The following is a 25,875-nucleotide window of genomic DNA, read 5'->3' as shown; positions in this document are numbered from 1 at the left end:
ACCGCCATGACCCATTTTATAGGTCTTTGATATATTATTTATATTTATTTATATTTCAGTAGCATCCAAAATGTGTGAGGCACGGTATAGTCATATAGGAAGACGTTAGTCAGAAGAGTTAACAATCGAAAAATTTTGCCTTGATGCTAAAAACTTTTACTCAGGAAAGCATCAGCTGGCAAAATTACTGATATGAGGAAGAATTTCAGGATCAGCTCTTAGTTTTGTATTATGATTTGGATTGGAATCCTTCAGGCAAAGAGATGTTATGATATAAACTATTATTCTGGTCATTGCTTTTAATTTTTAATTTAGTCTCATAGACATAAGTGGTGGAAAAGACATTTTAGGTCATCCAGCCTGCTCTGCTGATGCAGGACAGTTGTCACAGTATATTCCGTAGTGTTCTGTCTAGAGTAGTTTTCATAAATTTTAAATGGACATTCATTATGTTCCATGTGACACTGAAACTGCATCAGGTTAAGAAAATGTTTTTCTGTTAACACTGAAGGAAAAGATATTTTGCAGCTGGTTCAAGCTTTTTGTTTTTTAAATCATCTGCTACCATTTGAGTGCAGTACAGCTGTTTTATTAGATGAGCTATTTGAAAAATCACCATTATTCTCGATTAGGACCTTTTGATACATAGAGAGAATTACCTGACTAATTGCTTGGGTTTCCTTTCACTTTTCTATCAGATGGGGGGAAATCTTCTCCTCCTTTCTGATAATTTCACAATAAGGGGATTCCAAAAATATTATGGGTAGGGATAGGAAAGTTATATAGATTTTCCTCTGGGTACCAATCCAGTTAGTTGCACCCTGGGCATCAGTCCCGGACACCCCAAGCAACAAATCGTGAGGACTGATACACATGCATGTTGTGCTGTCCCTCTGCTCCCCCTGTCCATTCCATTCTTGTGAGTCAACTGGAGATTAAAATGGATGAAAATCCTGTTATCAGTGCACTATAGAGATGTGGATTTTTGTCCTGGTGGCTCACAGGAACAGAGCTGGCAAAGGGAGTGCAGGGAAGGCATGACATGCATGTGCCTGTCCGTGATGTTGTTAGATGGAAAGTTCCTCAGTAGAGCAACTGGGGATTTTAGTACTGTTGCAGTCCTCATGCTGAACGGGTGGTAATTTTCTTCTCAGAGAGATGCTTTGCAAGAGGAAATGTAATTTCCTGGGCCTGTCAACCATGACATATCAAAATCTTGGCTGTATTTGTAGCATTGCAGCTGTGTACTAGGGTTGAGTGGGTCTGTGTCCTGACCACATCCTTCACTCCCTGGGGCAGCAGGGGCTGAGAGTGCTACAGAACAACATGCTCAGTTCTTTAGGAGGAATAAACTTCTCAAGTTGCTTCTTCATAGTTGGCTCCTATAGCCAAAATGCTAGGCCAAAGAAGGATTCATGTCCTGGCCTCCTCATCCCGAAGGGGGGTTGGGGTTGTCATTGGAATAAGGTGCCTGGCAGGGAGAACACAGACACTCTTGGAAACTCACACAAACATAAGTCCTTATAATATAAGCGATATTGAAAAGGAAAGCAATGAAATGTTAATTAGCACTTGTGAAGCAAATAGACACAGGAATTGTGTGTGTGTGTGTGTGTGTGTGTGTGTTGTATGCATACTGCACAATGTTGTGTAATAGCCAGGAAGTCCAGATAGAACACATCTTTCATATTGCAGTGTATACTAGGAATGGCTTAGTATTCCACTGATTTCAGTGGATGACTGCAGCAGAGCGGATGCAGTGGAGGACCTGCAGTGAAAGGGTTTAAAGGATAAATGTGGGATTTATCAAATATTACATATTAAATTATAGGCCTATTTGGAAATTTAGCTTCCTGGATGATAGAGATTAAAAAGGATTTATTGTTTTGTCAGTTCTAAAAGGATTAGGATTGAGTTGACTTCTCAAAGCATGTTTACCAAGCTGATCAATATCCCTATTTTAGATTTACCTACTTCATCTTAAAATAGACAAAAAGATGCCTGCTCCAGGTCTAGATTATCCTGACAAAATGTACCTTATAACAGGAAATAGAAAAACTCTGAAACACCAGCAAATCTCAAAAAAACCCCGCGCAGCCACCAAGAACATAACAAAACCCACCTGGCCCTTCAGGTCCCCAGAAACCTCCATTCTCTAAGCAGGTTTCAGAGTAGTTGAAAAGAAGCATTTTGCAGCTTGCCCTTAAGGTCAGCAGATGTGAACTATTTCAGATCAAAGCTTAGGGTTCTCTACGAAGAATGTCCTCTCAACAGCTCCCATTCTAATAAGTTAGGAGAGATCCAGCTTGAACGCCTTTGTAGTCTGCAATTATGGCAGTATTGCATGGCGAAAAAGGAGGTCTCTCAAATAGGCAAGGCTCAAACCAATTAGGCCTTTATAGGTTATAACCAACTATTTACATTCCATCCAAAGCCAACAAGCAGACAATGCGATTCAGGAAGCACCGGTGTCGCACAACAGTGCCCTTGCATTCGATTGGCAGCAGCAAGAAGCAGCAGATTTGGCCCCTCTGGCCCTCCATTATGACACGTAGAGTGATGAGGCCAAAACTGAGTGATTGGCACTGCAACCTAGGGCATGGGGTCAGGGGGCCAAACCTGAGTGAGCACACTGGGCGGTGGATCAGCCAGTGCTGCTCCTTCTTGCTGCTTCCATGCGGCTGGCTCCTATACCAGGGCTCCCCGCAGGGGCTTGTCTGGCTTTGTCCCACTTCCAGAAGCTTGTGTCCCCTCCCTCTCAAGGATGGGGAATGACAGTACACCTGGGTGGACTGGGCTGGAAGGTAGGGGCTGAGCATGGTGCACACTTGGTGGGCTAGATGCTGGGGCCAGTGGCAGCAGTGGGGATGGCTCCACAGCGATTACCAGTGCGTACCATGTCAATTTCTGGAGGCACTCCTGGTGTCTCATACTCATGGTGAGCCACATCACGTAACAAGTGGGTCCACCATATTCTACATTAGCTTCAGCTTTTGAATGGATGTAAGGTGTAGCCCCATCCCATGTAGAACTTACTACAGTCATCCTATCTAGAAATAACAAAGGCATAGATTGTAGTGTAAAGGTTGGCTTTGAAGATACAGTCAGAGTTCTAGTCAATGTTCTTTGATTATCTAAAAGCAGATAGGAACCTAACAAGATTCACACTTTAGTAACAAATGATGGATACATACTCTCAATCAAAGGGGCAGATATAATCTTTGTCATATGCTCTGGTTGTCTTCCTTGGCCAGTCATTGCCACCTCAGTTTTACCTGGTTTGAGTCTCAATCAGTTTGCTCTTATTCATAGAATCATAGAATATCAGGGTTGGAAGGGACCTCTGGAGGTCATCTAGTCCAACCCCCTGCTCAAAGCAGGACCAATCCCCAATTTTTGCCCCAGATCCCAAATGGCCCCCTCAAGGATTGAACTCACAACCCTGGGTTTAGCAGGCCAATGCGCAAACCACTGAGCTATCATGCTTCAATCTCACCCAGTAACTGAGAAATAGACTCAACTGCACCCTAGACAGGATGAAATGGAGATGAGGGCCGTGATTTAGAAAAGCATCCCTGTTCAGGACAGTACATAAACCTGTGCTTAAAGTTAAGCATGGGCTTAATTGCTGTCCTGAATAGGGATGGGCTCATGGACTTTCCTCAGTCAGGGCCATAGAGCTGGAAATCATTAAGTATATTGAAAGCATTTCAGTCCATGCCTCTTCAGTAACCCTCCTAATGGCCTCATGCACACTGAACAAGATGTATGAAGTGACAGAGAGGAAGTCTGCAGTACCCCGTGTGAGAACCCATGAGACAGAAGAGCAATTGCCTAACACTGGGTGCATGAAGCTAGCACATAGCAGCTCTGCCTAAACCCAGTTTGGTCTTCACATGAGTTAACAAAACCTCATAATTAACTGTAGCAAAGACTGCTGGCAAATCTGACAATATCAGTATGGACACGCTGTCTTTATCCACTGCCTGAAGGCCATTGACCAATGCAAATATAATAGTCAAAGCCCTGAATGACAAGGGTTTAGGAAATCAGAGGCATCAAGATACTATGAGTTGTCTTGCTGCAACCTTTTCCATAATCTCAAACAAACATTAACAATTAGATACAGTCACTAATTACACACATTATCAGCATCTAGAGCTGGATTTTGATCAGAGGACATATGCATGCTTCCTTAAGAGCACTTGGTCCTCTGTTCTCTTTCAAGGTAGCATTGGCCATCTCCTGTAGCAAAGGACCAGTATTTCCCTACTGGCCATCACTAGCTAGGAATAAGACCAAGTGCAGGTTGTGGAATGAAGTTTCCCCAGCATATTACTGAGCAACACTGAACAAAACTCAAGCAGAAAATACTGAGAACTTGTCCCCTCCATATACCACTGTAGTTTTATAGATGCAGATGTTTTGGTCTGAATACTGTAAATTTTATTCACAGTGATACAAGATTTCCACACTCCAGGAAGGATTCTCTTCAGCCAAAGAATAGACATAACTTAGATTTTCCAGGCTATCCACCACGTTAAAGAAATCAGCTGATCCTTATTTTGTGAATGCTAGATTAGCAGCAAGTAAATGTTTCTTTGCCATCCACACAGCCAACTCCTAGCACAAAACTTCTGCCTTAGTATAGCATAGGATGACTGTGAATTTATTCTTCTGTTTTCTTGAAATATTTTATTTTAAATAACATATATTGATTATGCAAAATGTGTTAGGCGCAGCTTTTACAACATGAAGACAATGTTATCTTTTCATATTGAATTTACAGTCTATGCCACCAAATGTACCAAAAACTTTAAGTACAGAGATTCAAAGGTTTCATGTTGCTAGCCGTAAGAAAGATCTAGAACTGTTAAGGACATATCTCCTACACTGTCAGCCTTTCAAGGAAAACACTATTTTTGTTCACCCTCCAACTTTGCCTTACCTTTTCTAGGCCACCCAGAGATCTTTCCATTAGTTTTCACTCAAAAGACACAAGAAATTTTAAATTGTCGAATTAATGAAGATGTCACAGAAGAAAAACCTTACAAACTTCTGAAAAAAGAGGACATAATTCAGGACATGAAGACAAGAGCTGCAGTCTCCGATTTCCACCCAGTCAAAAAAATAGTCCTAGTACGTAACTCCTTTCATTTTCACTTTAAAACTTAAAATCCTCAGACCATGTACTTTCAGTGGTAAGGCCCATACTCATCTGTCCATCTGTGACTACTCTAGGAAAATGTATTTTCATTTCTATTTTTCATATTAATATGTAATCCTTAAAAGGAAATTTAAAAGGGAATAAATATTAGTATATTACAAAATAGAAATAAGTCTATGTATGCCTTTGGATATGGCTTTGAAATTTTCACTGAAGTCCATGAGATTTGTACACACACGTGAGGGCAAAACAGCCCTCTGTACTTGTAAATTTTTACAAATTCTGACCCTGATCATCCACCACTAAAGTTAATGATAACTTTGCCATTGACTTCAATGTGTACAGGATCAAGCTTTTTTTGCACATTACTTGCTTTCCGCTTTCCAGTAAATAGTCACAGTTCTTTGCATTTAAGAATTGTTTTTTCTTCAGGATTGTGTTTTCTGGTATTGACAACTTAAATGTCTAATTCACAATTTTACAGATCTTAGATTAATATATCAGCTGTAATTGGAAGTGGAATATATGAAACCTTTCTGTTCTTATTCATGCAGGAATATCCAGGGGAAGAACTTCTGGTAGTTTTAGATACAGAGTTCAAATATGGACAGAACTTTTATCTTGTTGCAACTGAAGAGGCCAAGAAAAGCTTTTTAAATGTAAGAAAATTCAAACACACCTTCACATTATTTCACATACTTAAAATAACTCACAGTGCTACAGACACACACACACGCACACTTTGAGATCTGTATTGTCTCTTCTTCTCTTTCTCTTTAATTCTCATCCATCAGCTCAGCAGCGACAATGGGGCCGAATGAAGTTTTTCCATCACTTTGTATCAGCTTCACAGCCTCATTCATCTTTAAATATTTTTGTTCTGTGTCATTCTTCACTGTGTTTATCTAATACGTCCTCGGTTTTCCTTTCTTTCTAGTTGCTTGCACTCTGGTACATATCACCATATTTGTATCCTTTCTGGGTTCATTTTTGACACAGGTTCAAACCATTGCAGTTGTCTTTCTTGACTCTTCTGTAACAGCATTATTTCTCGCCATGTTTTTAGCACATAATTTTTTATTTTCTGCAGTCTTGACTCTCTCAGTATTCCTCTCTGCTAGTTCATTTCTACAGTCAATATCTCATGTTCATCAGCTTTCCTCATACTCCAGCATTCCAACCCATACTGCAATATCAGCACACTTGTCTAGTATACACTGATTTTAATTTTTATTGAAATGTCTTCAGCCTTCCAGATATTACAGAGTTTTAGGAATGCAATAGTGGCTAGTCTGATTCTTCTTTTTATGTCATTGACACAGCTCTTCAATGACATGAAAAGAAGATCTGTATTGAACACACTTATAAATAAAGCACTCGAATTGCAAGAATTTTACCCTTGAAGTTAGTCTGAACATGCAAAATATACCTATAATTTATACTGAAAAAGTGTTTGGGTGAAATCCCAACTCCATTGTCAATGGGATTTTTGCCACTGACTTGATTGGTGTCACAATTACCATTTCTCATAAAACTGCTAATCACATGTGCAAAATCTCTAGTTTTCCAGATTAGACACATTTCAGTAAGAGATTATAATTAATGGGCTCTTCAAAGGAAGACTATCTATTCAACAAATTGTACTTGCAAAAATAACTCCAGATTTATATATTTGTAAACATTAGAGGAAAACATTAACCTTGTAACTGAAAGTCACATTTGGTTTTGATTTTTTTTCTACTGTTGTTACAAGGAGCACATAAAATTACTATAGTTGAAAAATTAGAGAAAAATATGCTTCTTATTTTCATTTTGTACATTTGCAAACATTTTTTATATAGTCATTTAGACCCTGTTTTGCAAATATTTGTACATGTGATTTCAGTAGGCCTATTTATTTTCCTGAGGTTACTAACATGCTTAAGTGTTTGCAGGACTGGAACCTTAATTAGTTAGGTCTCACTTCTGCAATGCACTGTGCACTGGAGCACCACTGTGTGGACCCCTGTGACCTTCCAAGTGCAGTACGCTGCAGGATGAGGGCCTTAGTCATTTTCTCCTTTTGTTCGGGTGCATCTGTCACACACCAGCAGGCGGGGGGGAGGGGGGAAAGCATTTTAATAGAAAATAAAATAGTGATTGTACATAAGAATGGCCATACTGGGTCAGACCAAAGGTCCATCTACCACAGTATCCTGTCTTCCAAAAGTGACCAGTGCCAGGTGCTTTAGAGGGAATGAACAGAACAGGTATCATCAAGTGATCCATCCCCTGTTTCCCATTACCAGCTTCTGGCAAACAGAGGCTAGGGACACCAGCCCTGCCATCCTGGATAATAGCCATTGATGGACCTATCCTCCATGAATTTATCTAGTTCTTTTTTGAACCCTGTTATAGTCTTGGCCTTCACAACAACCTCTGGCTAAGAGTTCTACATGTTGACCGTGTTGTGTGAAAAAATACTTCCTTTTGTTTGTTTTAAACCTGCTGCCCATTAATTTCATTTGGTGGCCCCTAGTTCTTATATTATGGGAACAAGTAAATAAACTTTTCCTTATTCACTTTCTCCACACCACTCATGATTTTATATACCTCTATCATATCCCCCCTTAGTCTCCTCTTTTCCAAGCTGAAAAGTCCAAGTCTTATTAATCTCTTCTCATATGGAAGCTGTTCCATACCTCTAATCATTTTGCTGTACCTTTTCCAGTTCCAATATATCTTTTTTGAGATGGGCAACCACATCTGCATGCAGTATTCAAGATGTGGGCGTACCATGGATTTATATAGTGGCAATGTGATATTTTCTGTCTTATTATCTAACCCTTTCCTAATGATTTCCAACATTCTGTTAGCTAGTTACAGTGGACTCGGGAGCAGGTGGAGTACATGAAATCACTTTAAACTTGTTTTTAAAACACTGACTTGCTTTCAAATTGACAGTGTCCCTTTATGGAAAATTGGAAAATTCATTGCTAAAAGGACAGGGCCTAATCCTCCAAACCCTTACTCCTGTGAGTAGCCAGATTGACTACATTGAGACTATTTGTGTGAATAAGAATTGGCAACACTGAATTTGGTATCTACATTTAAATAATATATTTATGTTTATATGTGAAAAACTATAAATATCTTCTTTGCAATTACTTTGTCTTACAGCCTCCAGAGCCAGTGGAAGAAGAAGGAGAGACTAAAGAAGGAACAACAGAGGAATACGTTTATAAGCCTCCTGTCCGCAAACCTTGGGTCTCCCTTGGCAGTGAAAAGGAAATTGAAGAAGAATCAGTTAATGAATCTCTTAGAAAGGTCAGAAATTATAGATATAATTCAATCAAAATCATAATCTCACAAATTCTCTATTAAAATAAAATTAAAGAAGTTCCTTAAATGAACAGAAGGCAGAAAATTTAGAGTTATGCCTGAAATTCTTGTGGTCATCCCAATTTTGATTGCGATCTTGTCAGACATCACAGCAAAGGAGAGTTGGAACTAACTAGACCTCTAAGAAAAACTGAAAGTTCTGTAGGAAAAGATTCTGATGTTTTCCTTTTCCATTTAAGTCCATACATGATCCAGTGCCCTAGACTGTAATGAAGGCACTCTGCTGCTGGAGATGTAAAACAGAAGTCATGGCCACTTTTGGCCATTAAGCATCCCCATCACCATTCATAAGGTTTGGGGTGGTAGTTTTGATATCTTTGCCAAATAATTACAATTTAGATAATTGTAATTATTTTCTACTTACTTAAGGTCCCAATCCTGCTCCAAACAAGTCAATGGAACAACTCCCATTAACCTCTGGGAAATCCAAATTCTCCATGTAGTTTAAATGGGATGCAGTATTCTCTTCCGTTTGTTCTGGAATCTGCTGTCTGACATAGCATTTGGCTTACGTGGCATAAAGTCCCTGTGGTGGCTCTCAGAGCAGAGTAAATTTCACCCAGAGAGAAGTGAGGTAGTTACTTGGGCAAATGGACAATTTTGATATCTCAGAGTAACAGGATTATCCCTTTCAGTGCTAGGAATAATTTAAAAAATATTCAGAAGTCCTGTACAATTTAGAAAGATAAAAATATATGATGACACACACTTATTGGTGATTTGGGCTCATGAGAGAGGTACAGAATTTCAAAATCTATAAATGTTTGTGAACTCTGTTTACAAGTGACCACCAGAAGTGACCTTGCAGATCTCTGAATCTCGCTGTTTTAACGGACTTGCCTTTCAAGAATATTTTTCCTATGGTCACTTCAGAAAATCTCTTATTTTGGGTGTATTGCAGATTAAATATATGATTTCTCGAGTGCGCAGAGAGTTTGGTTCAAAGGTCAAATTTACTGATAGAAATGCTTCAAGTGTAAAAGATGGCTACATTGAATGTACATCCTATCAGGATAAAAATTTCATCATTAAGAAACTTGAAAAAGATGTTGGTACACAAGTCGTTCCAAAAGTAAGGGAAATGAGTACTCAAACAAAGTGGTAAGTTTGAAATTGATTTAACAGTTTTTAGTAATTATAAAGGGAAACAATCCCTTCATTATTATTTATTAATTTATGTCCTGATTCTGAGCTCACTAACAGTAATGTAAACCAGGAATAACTCATTGGAGTCAATGGAGTTACACAGTTGTAAATCCCGCGTGAGAGCAGAGTCAGGTCCTCTGAGAGCACCTTTTCAAATACTGTGCATCTAAGTTCTCCCCCACTTCCAAAGTCGGATCAACCCAAATCACCTTAACAACATTAGCAAAAAAATAACATAGTTAGCTTTCCATTTTTTATATATCATAAGGCTTCTTTAAAAAAAAATTCTTTCAAACTTACTTGTGTTAAAATTTATTCCAAATTGCTTAGGACCTATCCAAGAAATGCAGCCACACAGTATTTTCCTAGAGAGTTCTCAGATGAAGAAAAAGAGCTGTGTTTGTCATCTGAGGATCTGAAAGAATTTATTATCTCAGTGCTTTTAAGGTAAAAATGTTGCAACAATATGCATTAAAGTTTACCTTCAGTAAAGCGGTACACACAACTATACAAGAGGTGTCACGATATACTTAGGTTTATAACTGTTAGTTTTAAAATCAAGACAAAAACTGAATTCTCTGATGCATGTGTCTCCAATCCATGCTGTTCTGTTGTGCTTTGTGGAAGGTGGTTTCAAATCTCTAAAACAAGTTAGTCAGCTGTTAAGCCACAATTAAAAACTTTCTTACTGACAGAAACTTTGAACCATCTGAAATTTAAAGTATAGGTCTCACTCATTCCATGTGTTTTTCCATACTCCACGGGCCACAGGTTGCCCACCACTGCTCTACACTGTCACTTTTGCTAATTATTGAAGTACTTCCATCATAGTAATGCTATTGCATACTCGTCCAATAAAGTGACTTTAACACCTTCCTCTGAAGCATCAGATATTGGCCACTGTCAGAGACAGAATACTGCTCTAGATGGACCAGTAGTCTGGTCCAAGTAGTGCAGTTCCTAAGTTTCTATATTCTGCATCTTCCTAGCCTATTTTTCTTCTTACTTGATACTGTAATAGGTTTGTGACATCACATTCATTTACATGGGAACAAGTAATACAGTTCGTGACAAATTCATTTTCATGGGCAAACAAAAAATTATGGCCCAGATCCTCAGCAGGTGTAAATGACATAGCTCTATTAAAGTCAGGGAGCTACATCTATTTATATCAACTGAGGATGTGGCCCTAGGACTCCTCTGCTGGATTAAGTAGAAGGAGCAACTATAAACTGTGAGGGCCCAGTTCTACAGCTCTTACTCACTTGAGGAGTCCACTGAAATCATTGGAGTTCGAGGATTGGGCAGTAAACTTCAAGAGCCTAATCACTGAAATCAAATCTATCTGAGTACACACAAGTGAAGTGATAGCACAGTACGTCTATTTTTTTTTAAGTGTATTTGAATGTGAAGGGCTCTCTTGAGAGGACTGACCAGCACAGGGTAACCATTGTGCGTACCACTTTGGGGGATGTGGTCATAATTTTTAAATGAAAGATTTCTCTCTATTGAATTAGTGGGTAATTATCCCATTGAATAATCACATCTGACATTTTTTGAAAATGTTAACTATTATTTTCATAACACAGAGTGGAAATAGCATTGCAGCAAAATGAAATAATGAATGCCTTTTTTGATGACTGGAAAGCATTAGCAGAAGACGAAAGTGCCTTTGGTGGCAAGTCAGATGCTTACCTTAAGGAATACCAATCGTTTACAGACCTGCACTATCTGAAGCATAGAACAGTTAGCTGTGTTTGCTGGCACCCAACCATTTATGGTAATGCTTATCGAATATTTAGTTCATGCCTTAAATAGTTTGAGAGCTTTAAAGTTTAAATTGATAAAGGTTTTATTGGCTTTTAAATGTGGAAACCACTGATTTGAGATAAAGTGGGATATGGACAGATATTGTGTAGAAATCAAAGAGGTAATGTTGTAGGCCAGATGATTTCTTGTACAAGTGTATAGTAGAGAATACATAGGAAGGAAATTTTCCCCTTGTGAAACCCATTTAAAAGTACTCTAATTGTGCTGGGCCTAATTTCTTTCTCATATTATCCCAGAAGCGCACACTCTCCATGGGGCCCTGCTTCTCTTTCAACTTCTCCCCACCACTTGGCTATGTGACTCCACCTGAGTGCAGAGAGCACCAGTATACATTCTGAATGCTTCCCAGTGCTTCCTTTGGGATATTGCAGCTCCACACATGCCACTGAATAGCTAACACTGGAGGATGCACAGGAAATCTGCCTTCTTTTTAAGTATAACAACAAAGGAATTGGTTTCTTAATGGGTGCCCAAGAGCATAACCATGTCTGTCACGTTATTCCAGTTTTGAGATTACAATTTAATGACTCTTAACAAAAATATTTTGTTATATTCTGGTCTTGGGCTTCCATCATGCATTTATAAAGGTGCCTAATCATTCATTAACTAAAATTATTGTTTTAAAGGTGACTTACAGTGGGGAAAAAATTGGCTATTATATGAAAAGGAGACATAGCCAATTGTCTCTCGTTACAGGTCACCTATAAAGCAATAATTAACAGAGCCATTAACACTTGAAGTGGGCATGGCATTTTTTTTTTAAGAACTGCTAACATTTTCCCTTTATCGACGATGAAGTTGTTTGTTTTCCCCTCCATCAGGGATTATAGCAGTGTCAGTAACAGAGCGGCTTTCTTATGAAGAACGCATTGCCCAGTCGGGTAAACTGTTGTTGCGGAAGTCACCAATTCTTTTTTGGAGTTTCTCTGACCCTATTCACCCTCAGGTATTTAAACAGGATTTTAAAATATTCGGAGCATTCAGACAGCAAAGGAACAATCTTTCCAACATGACTGTATTTTTCAATTGATTATTATTTTTTCTAGTTAATGCTGGATTGCCCTGAAGATATCTACTGCTTTGAGTTCTGTCCATCTGATCCCAATATCATTGCTGGAGGCTGTATGAATGGACAGGTGTTGGTTCCTTTCTTTTTTGTTCTGTTATTTTCTATATGGATTGTTCTAGTCAATCTTCATTTTTGAATTTTAATTTACTACATTAGTGTATCTGCACTAAATAGTGAATATTGAGTGTTCTTGAACAAATGGAAAATGCAGTATGGCAGCAAACTTGGTAGTTTGTATAAACTAGTGAAGCACAGTCAAAATACACATGGCCAAATCACACCACTTGTGGGAAAAATACCCAATTTTCAGCTCCCATGGATTCTGTGCAAATGAGCCCACTGTGGTAGTGAAACAGGGTTTGTACCTTTATTGTGCAGGTATGGGCAACCAAGTCTCTTAACCCACGGATAATCAAATATCTACAAGGAAATCCCGTTGCCTGCACTTTATGTCCTATTCCCCTGTTCCTTCTCAGTTTCCTAAGGAACCACATTCCTAGTGGTTCCCTACCTGTGTCTGCATCTAAATCCCTCTTGTGAGAGAGGTTTGACAGCACAAGAGAGTATTCCACACCAAATAATGCTGATAGGATAGGCATGATCTTATCTGAAGAAATTCTTCATACTGTGGACAACTGTTTGGACAGTGACCCTCATGGACTCTCATTTTTTTTCTTTAATGCATTTTGCTGTTTTGTTGGTAATTTATCAGAAGGAGTATCTCAGGTTTCTCTCCATAGAATTGCCTTGGCACGTTGCCACTCTTAGGAGTATTGCATACTATTCTTCATGTCCCAGAACCACTAAGGGGACTGGGTTGACTAAAAATGTCCACTTCTCATATCTAAGTGGCTAAGCTAACTGAAAGCTCTAGACCCATCCAGGTCTCTTGGCTCCAGAAACGGAGCATTTTCATCCATTGATAGCAGGTCGTAGAAAAAACATAGAAATTACCATGCTTGATCAGATCAGCAGTCTGTCTAGTTCAGTATCTTGTCTACCAGGGGACAGCACCAGATACCTTAAAGAAAGGGAGAATATGTAAAGAAGTTGTGGTCTTGTGAGGGGTCTAGTATAACAGATCAGTCCAGCTTCCTTGATGTAGATGGTACCAAAGCAGACTGTGATCATAACTTCTTCATGGTTTCAGTAGATGCTTGTCTTTAGGAGGGCTATGCTGCCTTTATCCTTCATCTCCAATATGGCAGAAGTGTGGGCCTTTCCTTGGACCAATAGTACCTGCATGTCTGTTACCAGTTGCACCAGGCCATGTCCAGATCCATGTCCCTGCTTGTACGTCATTGTGGCTTTAGAATATGAATGCTTCCCATCTTTAGAGTTCTCCTACTTTTTTGGTTCTAGAGAGGAAATCAATAAAATATGAACATGATAGAGAATATATAAAATGATAAATGGTACAAAAGATACAGTTGGGTACCCCATTTATCCTCTACCATAATACAAAAACAAGGAGACATAGAATCATAGAAGATTAAGGTTGGAAGAAACCTCAGGAGGTCATCTAGTCCAACGCCCTGCTCAAAGCAGGACCAATCCCAACTAAATCATCCCAACGAGGGCTGTGTCAAGCTGGCCTTAAAAACAGCTAAGGACGGAGATTTCACCACCTCCCTAGGTAACCCATTCCAGTGCTTCACCACCCTCCTAGTGAAATAGTGTGACACTTTGTACCTCAGGGGAACACCCTACACCCCCATGTTCATCTTTATAAAATGATTGTGTGGCATCCAATGCAAAGTTTGTCATAGCGGGTGTCTTTGGAAGGCACTAAGCATTGTTGTTACAGTGATGTTATAGTAATGTTACAGGTTATAATTTCATGTATGTAGTTATGAGGCTGAAAATGTATCCTCGTGGCTTAAAATAAGCCCAGGCAAAAACTCTCCAAGAGCAGAGAAGCAGTTCACACTTCATCAGGGCAGGTATGGGACAAACCCAGCCTCACAGGAACAAAAGAATCTTTTAGACTCTCCCCCTCACTCTTCTCTTCTGCAGACTAAGGGTTTGGCTACACTTGCAGATGTAGAGCGCTGGGAGTTAAACCAGCCTTCGGAGACCACAACAGGGAAAATGCTGCCGTGTGTTTACACTGTCAACTGCAAGCGCACTGGCGTGGACACATTAGCAGCTCTTGCAATGCCACAAAGAGCAGTGCACTGTGGTAGCTATCCCAGTGTGCAAGTAGTTGCAACGTGCTTTTCAAATGTGGGGAGGAAGGGGGTGGAGTGTGAGAGGAAGTGTGTTGTGTGTATGTGGGGGGAGAGACAGTGTGTTCTAGGGGGCTGAGAGTGTGTCAGCATGTTGTCTTGTAAGTGCAGACAGCAGCAGACCCTCCCCCTCTCTCATACACACTCACAATGGCAGCATTCCACACTAACGGTTTGCTTTGTCCCAGAGCAGATAAGCATGCTGGCTGTCAGAAACTGAGCTTTGAAAGGGAATATCCGCATGCCTGTGGCCGATTTAAACAGAATGAGAAGAGTGGCCACTTGACTTCAGGGAATTATGGGGCGTTTCTGGTGGCCAATCACAGCGCAGTAATGCAACACTTTGTCCACACTGACCTTGTTTCAGCCGGGGCGCAGCAAGCTTTATGCTTCTTATAGAGGTGGATTACCAGGAGCGCTCCAGCTACAGAGTCCAGGCGCTATACATGCCTTGCCAGTGTGGACACCCCAGGAGCTAGGGCGCCCGGGGCTGCTTTAATGCACTCTAACTTGCAAGTGTAGCCAAGCCCTTAATAACCGCAGTTTCCTCAGCCTCTCCTCATAAGTCATGTGCCCCAGTCCTCTAATAATTTTTGTTGCCCTCCGCTGGACTCTCCAACTGGTCCACATCCTTTCTGTAGTGGGGGGCCCAAAACTGGACACAATACTCCACATGTGGCCTCCCCGGTGCTGAATAGAGGGAAATAATTACTTCCGTCAACTGCTGGCAATGCTCCTACTAATGGACTTCAATATGCCTTTTGCCTTCTTGGCAACAAGGGCACACTGTTGACTTATATCCAGCTTCTCATCCACTGTAATCTGCAGGTCCTTTTCTGCAGAACGGCCGCTTAGCCAGTCGGTACCCAGCCTGTAGCAGTGCATGGAATTCTTCCGTCCTAAGTGCAGGACAATAAAATTGAGAGGAAATGCATTTAATCTGTTAAAAAAAGAAATTGCTTCTTTACACAACACATAATTAACCTGTGGAACCACAAGATATTACTGACCCCAGGAGATTAAAACAATTCAGAAAAGGATTAGACATTTTTATGGACGGGAAGTTTTATTCCCAACTTTCGTCAATTAATGTTGGTTTATGAAACATGAAAGTTTATATCCCATATAAATGTTTTATCCTGTCAGTAAACATTCTCATCATCCATAGAAATGTCTAATCCTTTATTGAGTCTGAGGATGTGATGTCATAGAAGCAGTTTTTTAGTCCACAGCCTCAGCAATCACTTTAAAGGTAACACTTAGAAATGCTTGATCAGTGTGACAAGCTACACAGACCAACCAATTGTTAAGTGACTCAGATGGTTCTAGGATTTGCAGTCTTGTTGCACAAGACTGCTACAGTGAGGGTCTACAGAGGCAATACCTTAAAAAAAACACACCACCCACCCTCCAGTCCTGGTATAGAAAGTAGCCTTCCTCCTTCTAGTCTCAAACAGTGCTCATATTACAGTTCAGAAGTATGTTTTAATCTATCATTTAAACAGAAAAAAATACTTTGTAAGGACATTCATTTCTCCTCATAGGTTGTACTGTGGGACATTTCTGAGTATGAAGAAAAGCTGCAGAATGCTAAAACTGGTGCTGGTGGAAGCAAGAACACTGCTGTTAATATGGTTAGTACTTGAGTTCTGTATTTAGTGCTGGAGTATGCCCTGCTGTGAATTAAAAAACAAAGGGGGGAAAAAAGGAAAATGAGAGAAAGGAAATAAAATATGGGAAAGGGAATGCAGGCTTAAAATGAAGGAAATATCAGCCTGGCAATGAAGTACTAACTAGACTGTTTGTATTCCAATACATGAGGCAACAAAATAAATCTTTATCAAAATCTCACATCAACATCATCAACTCAGATAAATAATATTACTGAAATCCACACAGACCAGAGATACAATAGGGCATTGTTATTTATTGAGCACCAACAGTGTATTCAGCCCTACCCCCAGGAAGCTACCAAATAGATCAAATCAATATTGGATGAGGTATAAACTGAAAGCAGAACAGAAATTTTCCCCAATGCTAAAGGCGTGTATGGAAGTGTGTTTTAAAGGACAGATTTAAAGGGTAGAGGGAAGGTGGTTTGGCTCATGGAATGAGGGAGATAGTTCCAGGCAGAGTGTGTGGTATGGAAGAAGGCACAAAGATGAGAATGGAAAGAGGATACAAAAGTGGGTAATTAGAAGGAAGGCCTGAGAGCACAGTGGAAGAAATAATGCTATATTGGAGGTGGGTGGAGCAATTGTGGACATAAGTTTTAGAGTATGGTATGCCAGGGCCTGATTCAAAGCTGACTGAGACTTTACATTGACTTTGATGGGCTTTAGATCAGACCCCTAGGAAGGTTTCTAGGTTGAACTAAAATACTGTAAAGGGACATTAACAATATGAGAAGTTTCCTCTTTTTTCTTGATAACTAATGTTGTATTTTGCAAAACATACCTTTTAAAATGTATCTTTTAAAAACTTCTCTAGCCAACGTTTATACAAGCACAACAAAGTGGTAAGGAACCACATTTTGTGAGATATTGTGCAGTCTCTTCCATAGAATATGGCCATAAAACAGTAATAACAGATATACACTGGCTGCCAGACTATTTTGAGGTGAGTTTCAATGGATATTTTATTACTTTTTCTTTATATTTTTAACAAATGACTAATAAAAGCAGTGTGTGAACTGCAGATCAGGTGTTACAAGATGAAATTATTTATAATAATCTCAGTAGTAGTTGGGCTCAGTACTGTATTTCTGACTGCATCCTAGAATGCCAAACAATGACAGCCCTTCCCCCATAGCTCATCTTAAGTGATCACTCTCCTTACAATGTGTATGATAAACACCCATTTTTTCATGATCTGTGTGTATAAAAACATCCTCACTGCATTTTCCACTTTTATGCATCCGATGAAGTGAGCTGTAGCTCACGAAAGCTTATGCTCAAATAAATTGGTTAGTCTCTAAGGTGCCACAAGTACTCCTTTTCTTTTTGTATATTAACTCTACTATGGGAATTCCTAACCTGACACCAAGAAGTTAAAGCAATAACTTCTTAGGTCACCTAAACAACTTAGTTGCCAGAAATGACTTCACTAACAGTTCTCCTTTTTCTAGATAGAAGTTGCACCCACAAAAATTGCACCTACAGTTACTTTCTATCCTATTCATAGTGCTCCATCCACAGTATCTTAAGGGCTCATCCAGCTCCCTCTAAAGTTAGTGTGGGAGGAAAAGAGGGATTCCATGAGTCAGCCCAAGGTGATCATTTGCTGTCTAAGTAGTAGGATTAGTGAGGTGTGCAAAAAAGAGGCCAGGCTGAAAAAATCTGACCCACAACCCAAAGTGGATGTTACCTTGAGAATTTCTTGTAACTAAGTTTTTAAGACTCAGTTGCTACTGCATTAATGCTCGAGTGAAGACTGTGGAGAAGACAATGCATATACATCTTTGGAAGGAAGATTGATACATTGCACATTAATCACTAATTATATTGTGATAGTACCCACAACCCCCTCTTGGCACTGTATATACACATATAAAGACAAGGCCTCCCCAGAAGAGTACATACAAATTTGCCAGTGGTTCAACTCAGGGTCTGTCTAGAGAATCAGTGCCACAGTGGCACAGGGTCAGCAAATCCAATATTACAAAACTGCATGATAGAAAGTAAACAAACTACATTTGGATTCTAATCCAGCCTTCCTTACCCATGCAAATAAACCTTTGACTTCAGTGGCCATGTTTGTTTGAGAAAATTTAGTAGGATTTGGCTTACAAAGTGTTAAAAGAATGGATGCAACTTTCTTGAGTAGCTGATAAATGCAGGTTTTGCCAATTATCCGGAAGTAGTCAATTCTTTCTCTGGACAAAGATTCCATTGTGTACATACATTTTCATCTTTTTGAGATTGGGAATTAGGTTTGAAAATAAGATCAGAAAACATTACTGGAATCAATAACTTGCATTATTTCATCAGCACTTTGTTTGCTATTCTTTTATTTTCTGAATAAGTTTAAATGTAAATCTAATTTTCTGTTTTGATCTAAAAAGAGGAAATAAGTAAAAAAAAATGATCAATTCAGAGAAAAGTGTTATTGGAAAAACATAAGAAGCCTAATAAAAACTAAAATTATTTATAATTACTATAAGCAAGTATCATTTGAGATATTCACTTTTTGAATTGCAATTTCACTATGTAGTTGTTTACCATTAATTCTTCACTGATTTGCTATTTGTTTAAGCAGGATGAAATTTACAAGAGGATGGATATTAGGTACTCACATATTTGACAGTTGAGGGCCTGATTTTCAGTTGTGCCAGTAACTTAAGATCTCATTGACCTCATTTCAAGTTCTACAGGCTTGGCATTTCTGAATATCAAGGCACTAACTGATTTGCTTGCAGTATGTTTGTTTTGGTAAAACGTGTTTGTTTCATTTTCATATCAATGGGCTAATGAGCCCTGACTTGCTCACAAAAGCTTATGCTCAAATAAATTTGTTAGTCTCTAAGGTGCCACAAGTACTCCTTTTCTTTTTGCGAATACAGACTAACACGGCTGCTACTCTGAAAGCTGTACCAGGGGAGTTGTACAGCCCACAGCGAGAGGCTCTCTTTCTTAAAGTCTGTTTTTAGAGGCGGTGAAGAAGTAGCTTTGTTGATAATAATTTGTTGCCATTTTTCATCTCCACCTCCCTGTATTATTAATTAATTATTATTTTAGGTTAACAGAATGGGCATTGCTTTTGAAAACAGAACTGGAGTCTGTGTGCAGCTTGTAACCTGCTCTCCTGATTGGTAATGCATTCTACAAATGTTTTCATAGGCACAAACAGTCACAAAACGTCTCCTGAATTCCTTTGAAAATCCTTCTAAATATAGCTTATTCCTTCTCTCTGCTAAATGTTTTAGCATATATTCAATGGTGTAATTGACAAAGTTCTGAATTCCTACAAAGCTATCTGGAATAGATGAAATTCATCCTATTGCAGAGGGCCACCACACAGACCACCACATCACTTAAGCCCCACGTAAGGGCAGTGTGTGGGGTCCACTAGCTGGACAGCCTTACAGAGGTGCTTTCATGCTCACTCTGTGCCACAGAAAAAGCGTCTGTGCTGGCCCCACGTAGATTGTCCTGGAAGGCCACAGAACTACATTTATGCACAGAAGGCTGCTAAATAACCTAAGGCCATGTCTACACAAGAAACTTCTTCTTGAATAGTAACGTCAATTAGTGTGGGTTTTTAATAAAATTTCTAAACTGGCAAAAGCCCTAGTGTAGATGGAGTTAGACCTGCACATAGTCCTTTTGCCAGTACAACTCATTTCATTCAGGAAGCATCCACTACTGGCCACTGTCAGAGACAGGGTGCTGGACTAGATAGACCTTGAGTCAGACCAGTATGACATTTCTTATATTCTTCAACTGGCTGGCAGGGCTGTGGATGCAATTCCAACCCAGAGGCTGCACAGCAGACACAGTCCCAGACCAAGTAATTAGGCTCTATGCAAGGGAGTGCATTTCATCCACTGAGTGTGTAGTTTTTTTAAACTGTATGATGCTTATTTAGCTACAGTATATGATTAAGAACAGAGTGAGGACAAAATGTGGAGTAACTATATGCCATAGTGCATAAAAGTAGCTATAAACTAGTTCTCCATTTCTCTGTTCCCCAAACTCTTGCATCTATTGCTATACTAATTTTGAAGATAAAAAACAATTATACAAAAGCTTATTGAAAAGTTTAAATGATTTTTAAGCATACGAATAGCAATAACCTACAATCTCTGGTTTTGTGGAGCTCCATATTGTTTTGGGATCTTCGAGCCCCCAAAGCTACTATCCAGAGTTCATTCGAGAAAGTAAAAGAAGAGAAGGTTATCGAGGCTCCCCCTGATGTACCGACTACTTTTAAACATCTAGATCTCTCCTGGAGACCTCTCATTAAGGTACTGTATATAATGTATAGGCCTGCAGAGTTGTCATGGCATTTTTAAATAAAAAAAAATCACAGTGCAATCCTGCTAAATTTAGTAAAAAAGTCATGGTTTTAGGGGAAAAGGTATGGAAATTCAGTTCTCTCTCTTTAGAGACACTATACCTAAGTCCCTTTATTGCTGCTGCCTCTTTGCCCTGCCAACAGGGCACCAACCACCTGTAGAAGCACCCTCTGCCCCAGTACTCCAACCCTAATCCCACTGGTCAAACCTGAGTGGCACTGTCACCCCTGTGCACTCGGTCACAATGCCCGGAGTGGGGAGCCAGGTCCAGACCTGCAGGATAGGAGCCACTGCTGCGGGGTGAGTGTATGCGGGCTCACTCTCCACCCCCTCATCCCAAATCTTACCATGTAAATGTTCACAGTATTGTGATTTTCCTTTTAAATTTTGTTGTGATTCGTGTAGGGGCATATTTGAATCCCTATAACATGAACAGAATAGGACAAATACTTTCCAAACTTAGCTTACAAGAACTTTAAAATGATCTAAGAATTTCTGAATAAACTCAGGCTACAGTGGAAGTAGTAATGTATACAAGCACTTTTACCACCAGGTTGTCTATCCTGGTCAGAGCAGGTCTAGAGACATGTTTGTTAAAACACGAGTGGCCACTGGGACTACCACCAGTGGAGTTGACATTGAAGTGGCAACAGTGAGAAATTTTAGAGGGAAAAGCGTAATGTAGGCTAGACCGCTGAGTCACATTTTAACTACTGCTAGCAAAGGCGGTGTTGGAAGCTAGCAAAGGTGGTGTTGGAAGGATTTGTGGAATCTGAAGAATGCACTTCAGACTGACAGGTCTTTACCATTACAACAGAAAGCAATTTAGCCATATGCCTCAAGTGTTTGACAAAATGAGTTATCAAATACTCCCTTTGTACTAAACAGGCAAACCTATCCAAGAGCGACACAAGTGGAGACTATAGTCCTACCAAAATTAGCCTAGTGGAAGAGCATTTCCATTACAAAATGCAAGGTAATATTTTCAGTGGATATTTTTGACATGTAAGTATTTTGGTAAGATGATTTTTCTCTGCATATAGAATAAAAGATAAGCAACATAAATATACTGTAACTAGTGGACCTGTTTTCCTAAATTTACTGGTATATCATGGCATGGTGAAGGTAATGAACACATACAGTATGAGAAGAACACAATTCTCTAGCAATGGGTCACAGGTTATCAGATCTCATTAGAAGTTATACTAGCAAGCTGTTTTTCTCAGGAGTACTTATTCCCATTAAAGTGAATTGAGCCTTGGTCAGTACTATGTGTGATTTCCTCCTTTAGAGCCATTGTTAGAAATTTATTAACTTGGGGTTTTATTTTAAAATGAACCTTTCCTTACTTAATTTTCTACTCCTGAGGCAAGTCTTCTATTTGCTTACTTTGCATCAGAAATTATTAGTCTTCTGTACGATAATACTTTCAGAGAAAGTATTCAGGGAGAAAACCTATCATGCTATCTTAGGTACTTGTATAGCTCCCATTACCATAGTATTTGAGTGTTACTGCCACACAATCTTTAATGTATTTATCCTCACATGTCCCTCAAAAGGTAGAGAAGTGCTATTACCCCCATTTTACAGAGGGATAAACTAAGACACAGAAAGGTTAAGTGATTTGCTCAAGGTCACACAGGTCACTGACTGATCAGGTAATTTAACCCAATTCTTCTGAGTCCCACGCTAATGGGTGGACCATCCTTCCTCCTTGCGTTGGTAAAACAGCAATCAAAAGGAAAATATTGAAAAATCATTAAAGTCTTTGGAGAATGGGGAAGGCAACAGAAGGGGGACGAGGCAGATTTGGAATGGTGAACAATCATCAGGCAGGTTTATAAGGTTTGGAGCAAATTAGTACCAATGGGACAGCATGTGACCTTAAAAATACTTTTGGAAATCATTATCACACTGACCCTGAAGCACTATAACTCTGTTACTAAGATGTGCTGGATCAGATTTATGTACTGCCCACTACTAACTACAGTTGTAAATAAAAAGTTCATAAATAATTCTACAAACTCACTACCTTAACATATTCACATAGCAAACTTCAAATTCCCCGCCGCCCCCAAAAAGTGAGAGCATCCAAGAGACACACTAATCTTTCAGCTGTTTAATTCCAACTTGCTACTGAGCCCTTGTCAAAGAAGGAAAGTAAGAATTCTGGAACAACAGAAGTCATTGTCAATTGTCTTTATCAAGTTCTGGAGATACATGAAAAGTTTTATAAGAACAACACAGACTCCAGCAAGTGTTAGACACTTTCATTACTTGTGATCATGTTTTTCCCCTGAGGTTGAAAGGGGCATTGCCTAGTCAAGTTTGGTCTAAACGAAAGAAAGACCAAGAGAAATATTGCTATATTTTTTAATTCCAAGTGAAACATTTATTTAAACAAATATTCATTCACTGTTAGCAGCCAACAAGCTCAATCTAGAGAGCAAATACATCTATACCAGAGAAATGTTACTCATTTGTATAGTCCCACTGAAGTCAATGAGACCACTTGGGTGCATAAATATTCATAGGATTGTGCCCAGACTCAGTTATTCTCTGAAGTCAGGGTTTTCCATCACACCTTTTCCAGCAGTGCTTAGGATTCTCAAGTGACAGATTTTTCTGGCTATCATCCCAGACCTACTACCCTGCTTATCCATTTACATGGTTGCAGCATAGCTGTCTCCACAAGCACATCCTGTATTGTGAGTTTTTCTTAGCCTCTCCCATTTAGGGTGACCACCTTTTCAAAAGGCAAAAGCAGGACACATGCAGGAGCCCTTCCCCCTCTGCGATACCACCCCTGCTCCTCCTCTTACCCCCGAGTCCCTGTCCCCTGGCCAGGCCGAAAGCCAGAGCCAGGCCATGGTAAGAGCTGGCCCGCTGTGGGGAGCCCTGGGTCCTCCACCTGCCCAGGGTGGCTTTTATCACAGCCTGGCTCCAGCTGCTGGCCTGGCCAGGGGGGATGGGACTCAGGGGTAAGAGGAGGAGCAGGGGCAAGGCCTCATGACAAAGGAGGGGCTAAGGCCAAACTCAACCCCCCACCCCCAGGAACAGGCTGATGCCGCCCCGAGCCTTGGACGGCACGGAGCAGGCGCTGCAGGGAATCTGTGACAAATGCTGTCCCGGAGTCATTCAGCCTGGGACTTGAACTCTGCATTTTGGATTGTCCCACCCAATTCAGGATGGATGATCACTTACTCCCATTGCTACAGCAGTGTTAGAGCTCTGCCGGGGTAGCAACATTGGGAGTCCTAGTGTGTCATCAGCATTTTAACCACTGTTGTGTAAACTGGCCGACTCTAGTGCTCCCGCTGTGGCTGCCACTAGTGGAACTGCATCAGTGGTGGGCAACTGTGGGAGATTTTATGAAAAATCTGAAGTGTAGGCACCACAAGAGTACTGCTTCGCCTGCCTTCTATTGCTAGCAATTTGTATGTGCTCAGCCTCTTTCCCCCTGCTAGATTAAGGAAACATTCTATTCCATGCCATACTAGGTTCACTCTTCTCTGGAATTTTCTTCCCTTCCTTATTTCTCATCTTGAAAGTTCTAATCCCTCACACTGGAATTACCTTAGTAAGGAAAATAAAATGCCTGATCTAGTAAATTTCCCTATATAACCAAATGATTATATCCATACTCTTTTCAAGATAAGATGCAATACCAAGTCAAACCAGAAATATTTGGAGATGAAAATCCTTATAAGCAGTTAAAGGTCCCTTCAGCCAAAGCTCTTCAGATATTGGAAAATATCCCCACCAACTTTTTTGTTGGAACTGAAGTAAGTTAAACATTTTGATTATAATCTATGACTGATCATTCTTAAAGTAGCGGGGGTGTGCTGGACAATTTACACAGACTGGTGCATGTACATGTTTTCTTTATGAGTTAATCAGTAGTTTTTTAACTCAGAATTTGCCTTGCCTTTGTAGCCCATTTTGACACATTTATATAAATATTTTACTTTAAAAGATCGCTGGGCCATACACTCATGTTTAAAGGCTGGGATTGAAAGTCAGTGGGAGTTGGGTGGCTAATTCCCCTAGGCTCCATTGGAAATCCTAGCCAAAAGGTGTTGAACTTAATTCTTAAACCCAGGAACAGATAAAATGTTCTTATTCCCATTGTCAGAACTATTAGGACAGTAATGTTTATTGCAAGGTTTCCCCTAGAAGTCTCATGAAAGCTTTATCATATTTTGAATTTTTTTCCCTAATTTAGTCCTGTATTAAAAATAAGCCTAATGTTCCAGCTTCTACCCTCTTTAAACTAGATCTAGCTGCCAAAATTGAACAATTTAAAAGGGTGTCTTTTTAAAATTTCATGCATTTCTTCCATTTTGGGGTTCCCATTGAAATAATTTCTCTCTCTTGCTGCCACCTTTTCCTAAAACTGTGGGGCAAGGTCCATATAATACATGTGAACTACTCCAGCTCTACATGAAGAATGCCCTATAAATGCTGATTGGTGAGTTTTTCCTGAAGACTGCAGGGTTTTGTTTTTTTTTTAATTAAAACAACCCAACTGATAAAGTAAGGTGAACATTTGCCCCATTTTTGCAGTCATGCTAAAACATGTTCACATTAAATGTATCTAAAAATTTACATTTAGTAAAGAGACTCCAATTTTACAAACTAAAAATAGGCATCTTTTGACTAAAGCTTTTGCTATAAATATTTCACCCAGCTTCTGTTTGCATTTGTTTGATTTTTCTGGCATCACAGGATGGTGAAGTTATTTATTCCGACTGGAAGATGGAAAGAGAGAGTGACTCAGGAAGACTGATTAGTAAGTTCAAGTTTTTCACCATCAACTAAAACTGCCTTTTTAAGCTAATGGATGGCCGGACGGATATAGAGGATACAGACATAGATTTAAGCCTTGTTTTATTACACGGAGATGTAAGCTTTGTAGGACGGACTCTTGCCCTGTCTGCAGTAGGAATTTGACTCATTGCTGACAACCGGCGTCAGCAAAGAGCCTCCAAACTGGTGTTGAAAAGGATTTGACTGCTACTGTAGAATGAAGAAAACC

General features: G+C 39.7%; 1 protein-coding gene and 1 long non-coding RNA gene across 6 annotated transcripts in view; one reads left to right on the top strand and one right to left on the bottom strand.

Moving 5' to 3' along the window:
• The window catches only part of DNAI3 (dynein axonemal intermediate chain 3), a 55,450-nt gene that overhangs the window by 15,642 nt on the left and 13,933 nt on the right, over window positions 1–25,875 (top strand). For all 5 annotated transcript variants that reach the window (XR_006283433.1, XR_006283434.1, XM_043521354.1 and 2 more), the window contains exons 4-18: window positions 4,958–5,139; window positions 5,722–5,826; window positions 8,327–8,473; window positions 9,450–9,649; window positions 10,025–10,141; window positions 11,284–11,474; window positions 12,346–12,470; window positions 12,571–12,660; window positions 16,366–16,455; window positions 17,312–17,440; window positions 19,558–19,631; window positions 20,639–20,786; window positions 21,726–21,813; window positions 24,492–24,622; window positions 25,566–25,629. Coding sequence is in view for 3 of the 5 variants with exons in the window: in XM_043521354.1 (XP_043377289.1) it covers window positions 4,958–5,139; window positions 5,722–5,826; window positions 8,327–8,473; window positions 9,450–9,649; window positions 10,025–10,141; window positions 11,284–11,474; window positions 12,346–12,470; window positions 12,571–12,660; window positions 16,366–16,455; window positions 17,312–17,440; window positions 19,558–19,631; window positions 20,639–20,786; window positions 21,726–21,813; window positions 24,492–24,622; window positions 25,566–25,629 (1,881 nt within the window). In the remaining 2 variants the exon portion in view is untranslated. The remainder of the gene's footprint in view (window positions 1–4,957; window positions 5,140–5,721; window positions 5,827–8,326; window positions 8,474–9,449; window positions 9,650–10,024; window positions 10,142–11,283; window positions 11,475–12,345; window positions 12,471–12,570; window positions 12,661–16,365; window positions 16,456–17,311; window positions 17,441–19,557; window positions 19,632–20,638; window positions 20,787–21,725; window positions 21,814–24,491; window positions 24,623–25,565; window positions 25,630–25,875) is intronic.
• LOC122461500 lies at window positions 1,547–5,082 on the bottom strand. The gene is made up of 2 exons (XR_006283435.1): window positions 4,949–5,082; window positions 1,547–1,768 (listed from the first exon to the last, which is right to left on the bottom strand). It is a non-coding gene; the product is annotated as an uncharacterized LOC122461500 (long non-coding RNA).

Source organism: Chelonia mydas, chromosome 8 (assembly GCF_015237465.2).
Source record: "Chelonia mydas isolate rCheMyd1 chromosome 8, rCheMyd1.pri.v2, whole genome shotgun sequence".
Lineage (NCBI taxonomy): Eukaryota > Metazoa > Chordata > Testudines > Cheloniidae > Chelonia > Chelonia mydas.
The sequence above is the reverse complement of the archived record's forward strand: the minus strand, read 5'-3'. Positions and strand labels throughout refer to the sequence as shown.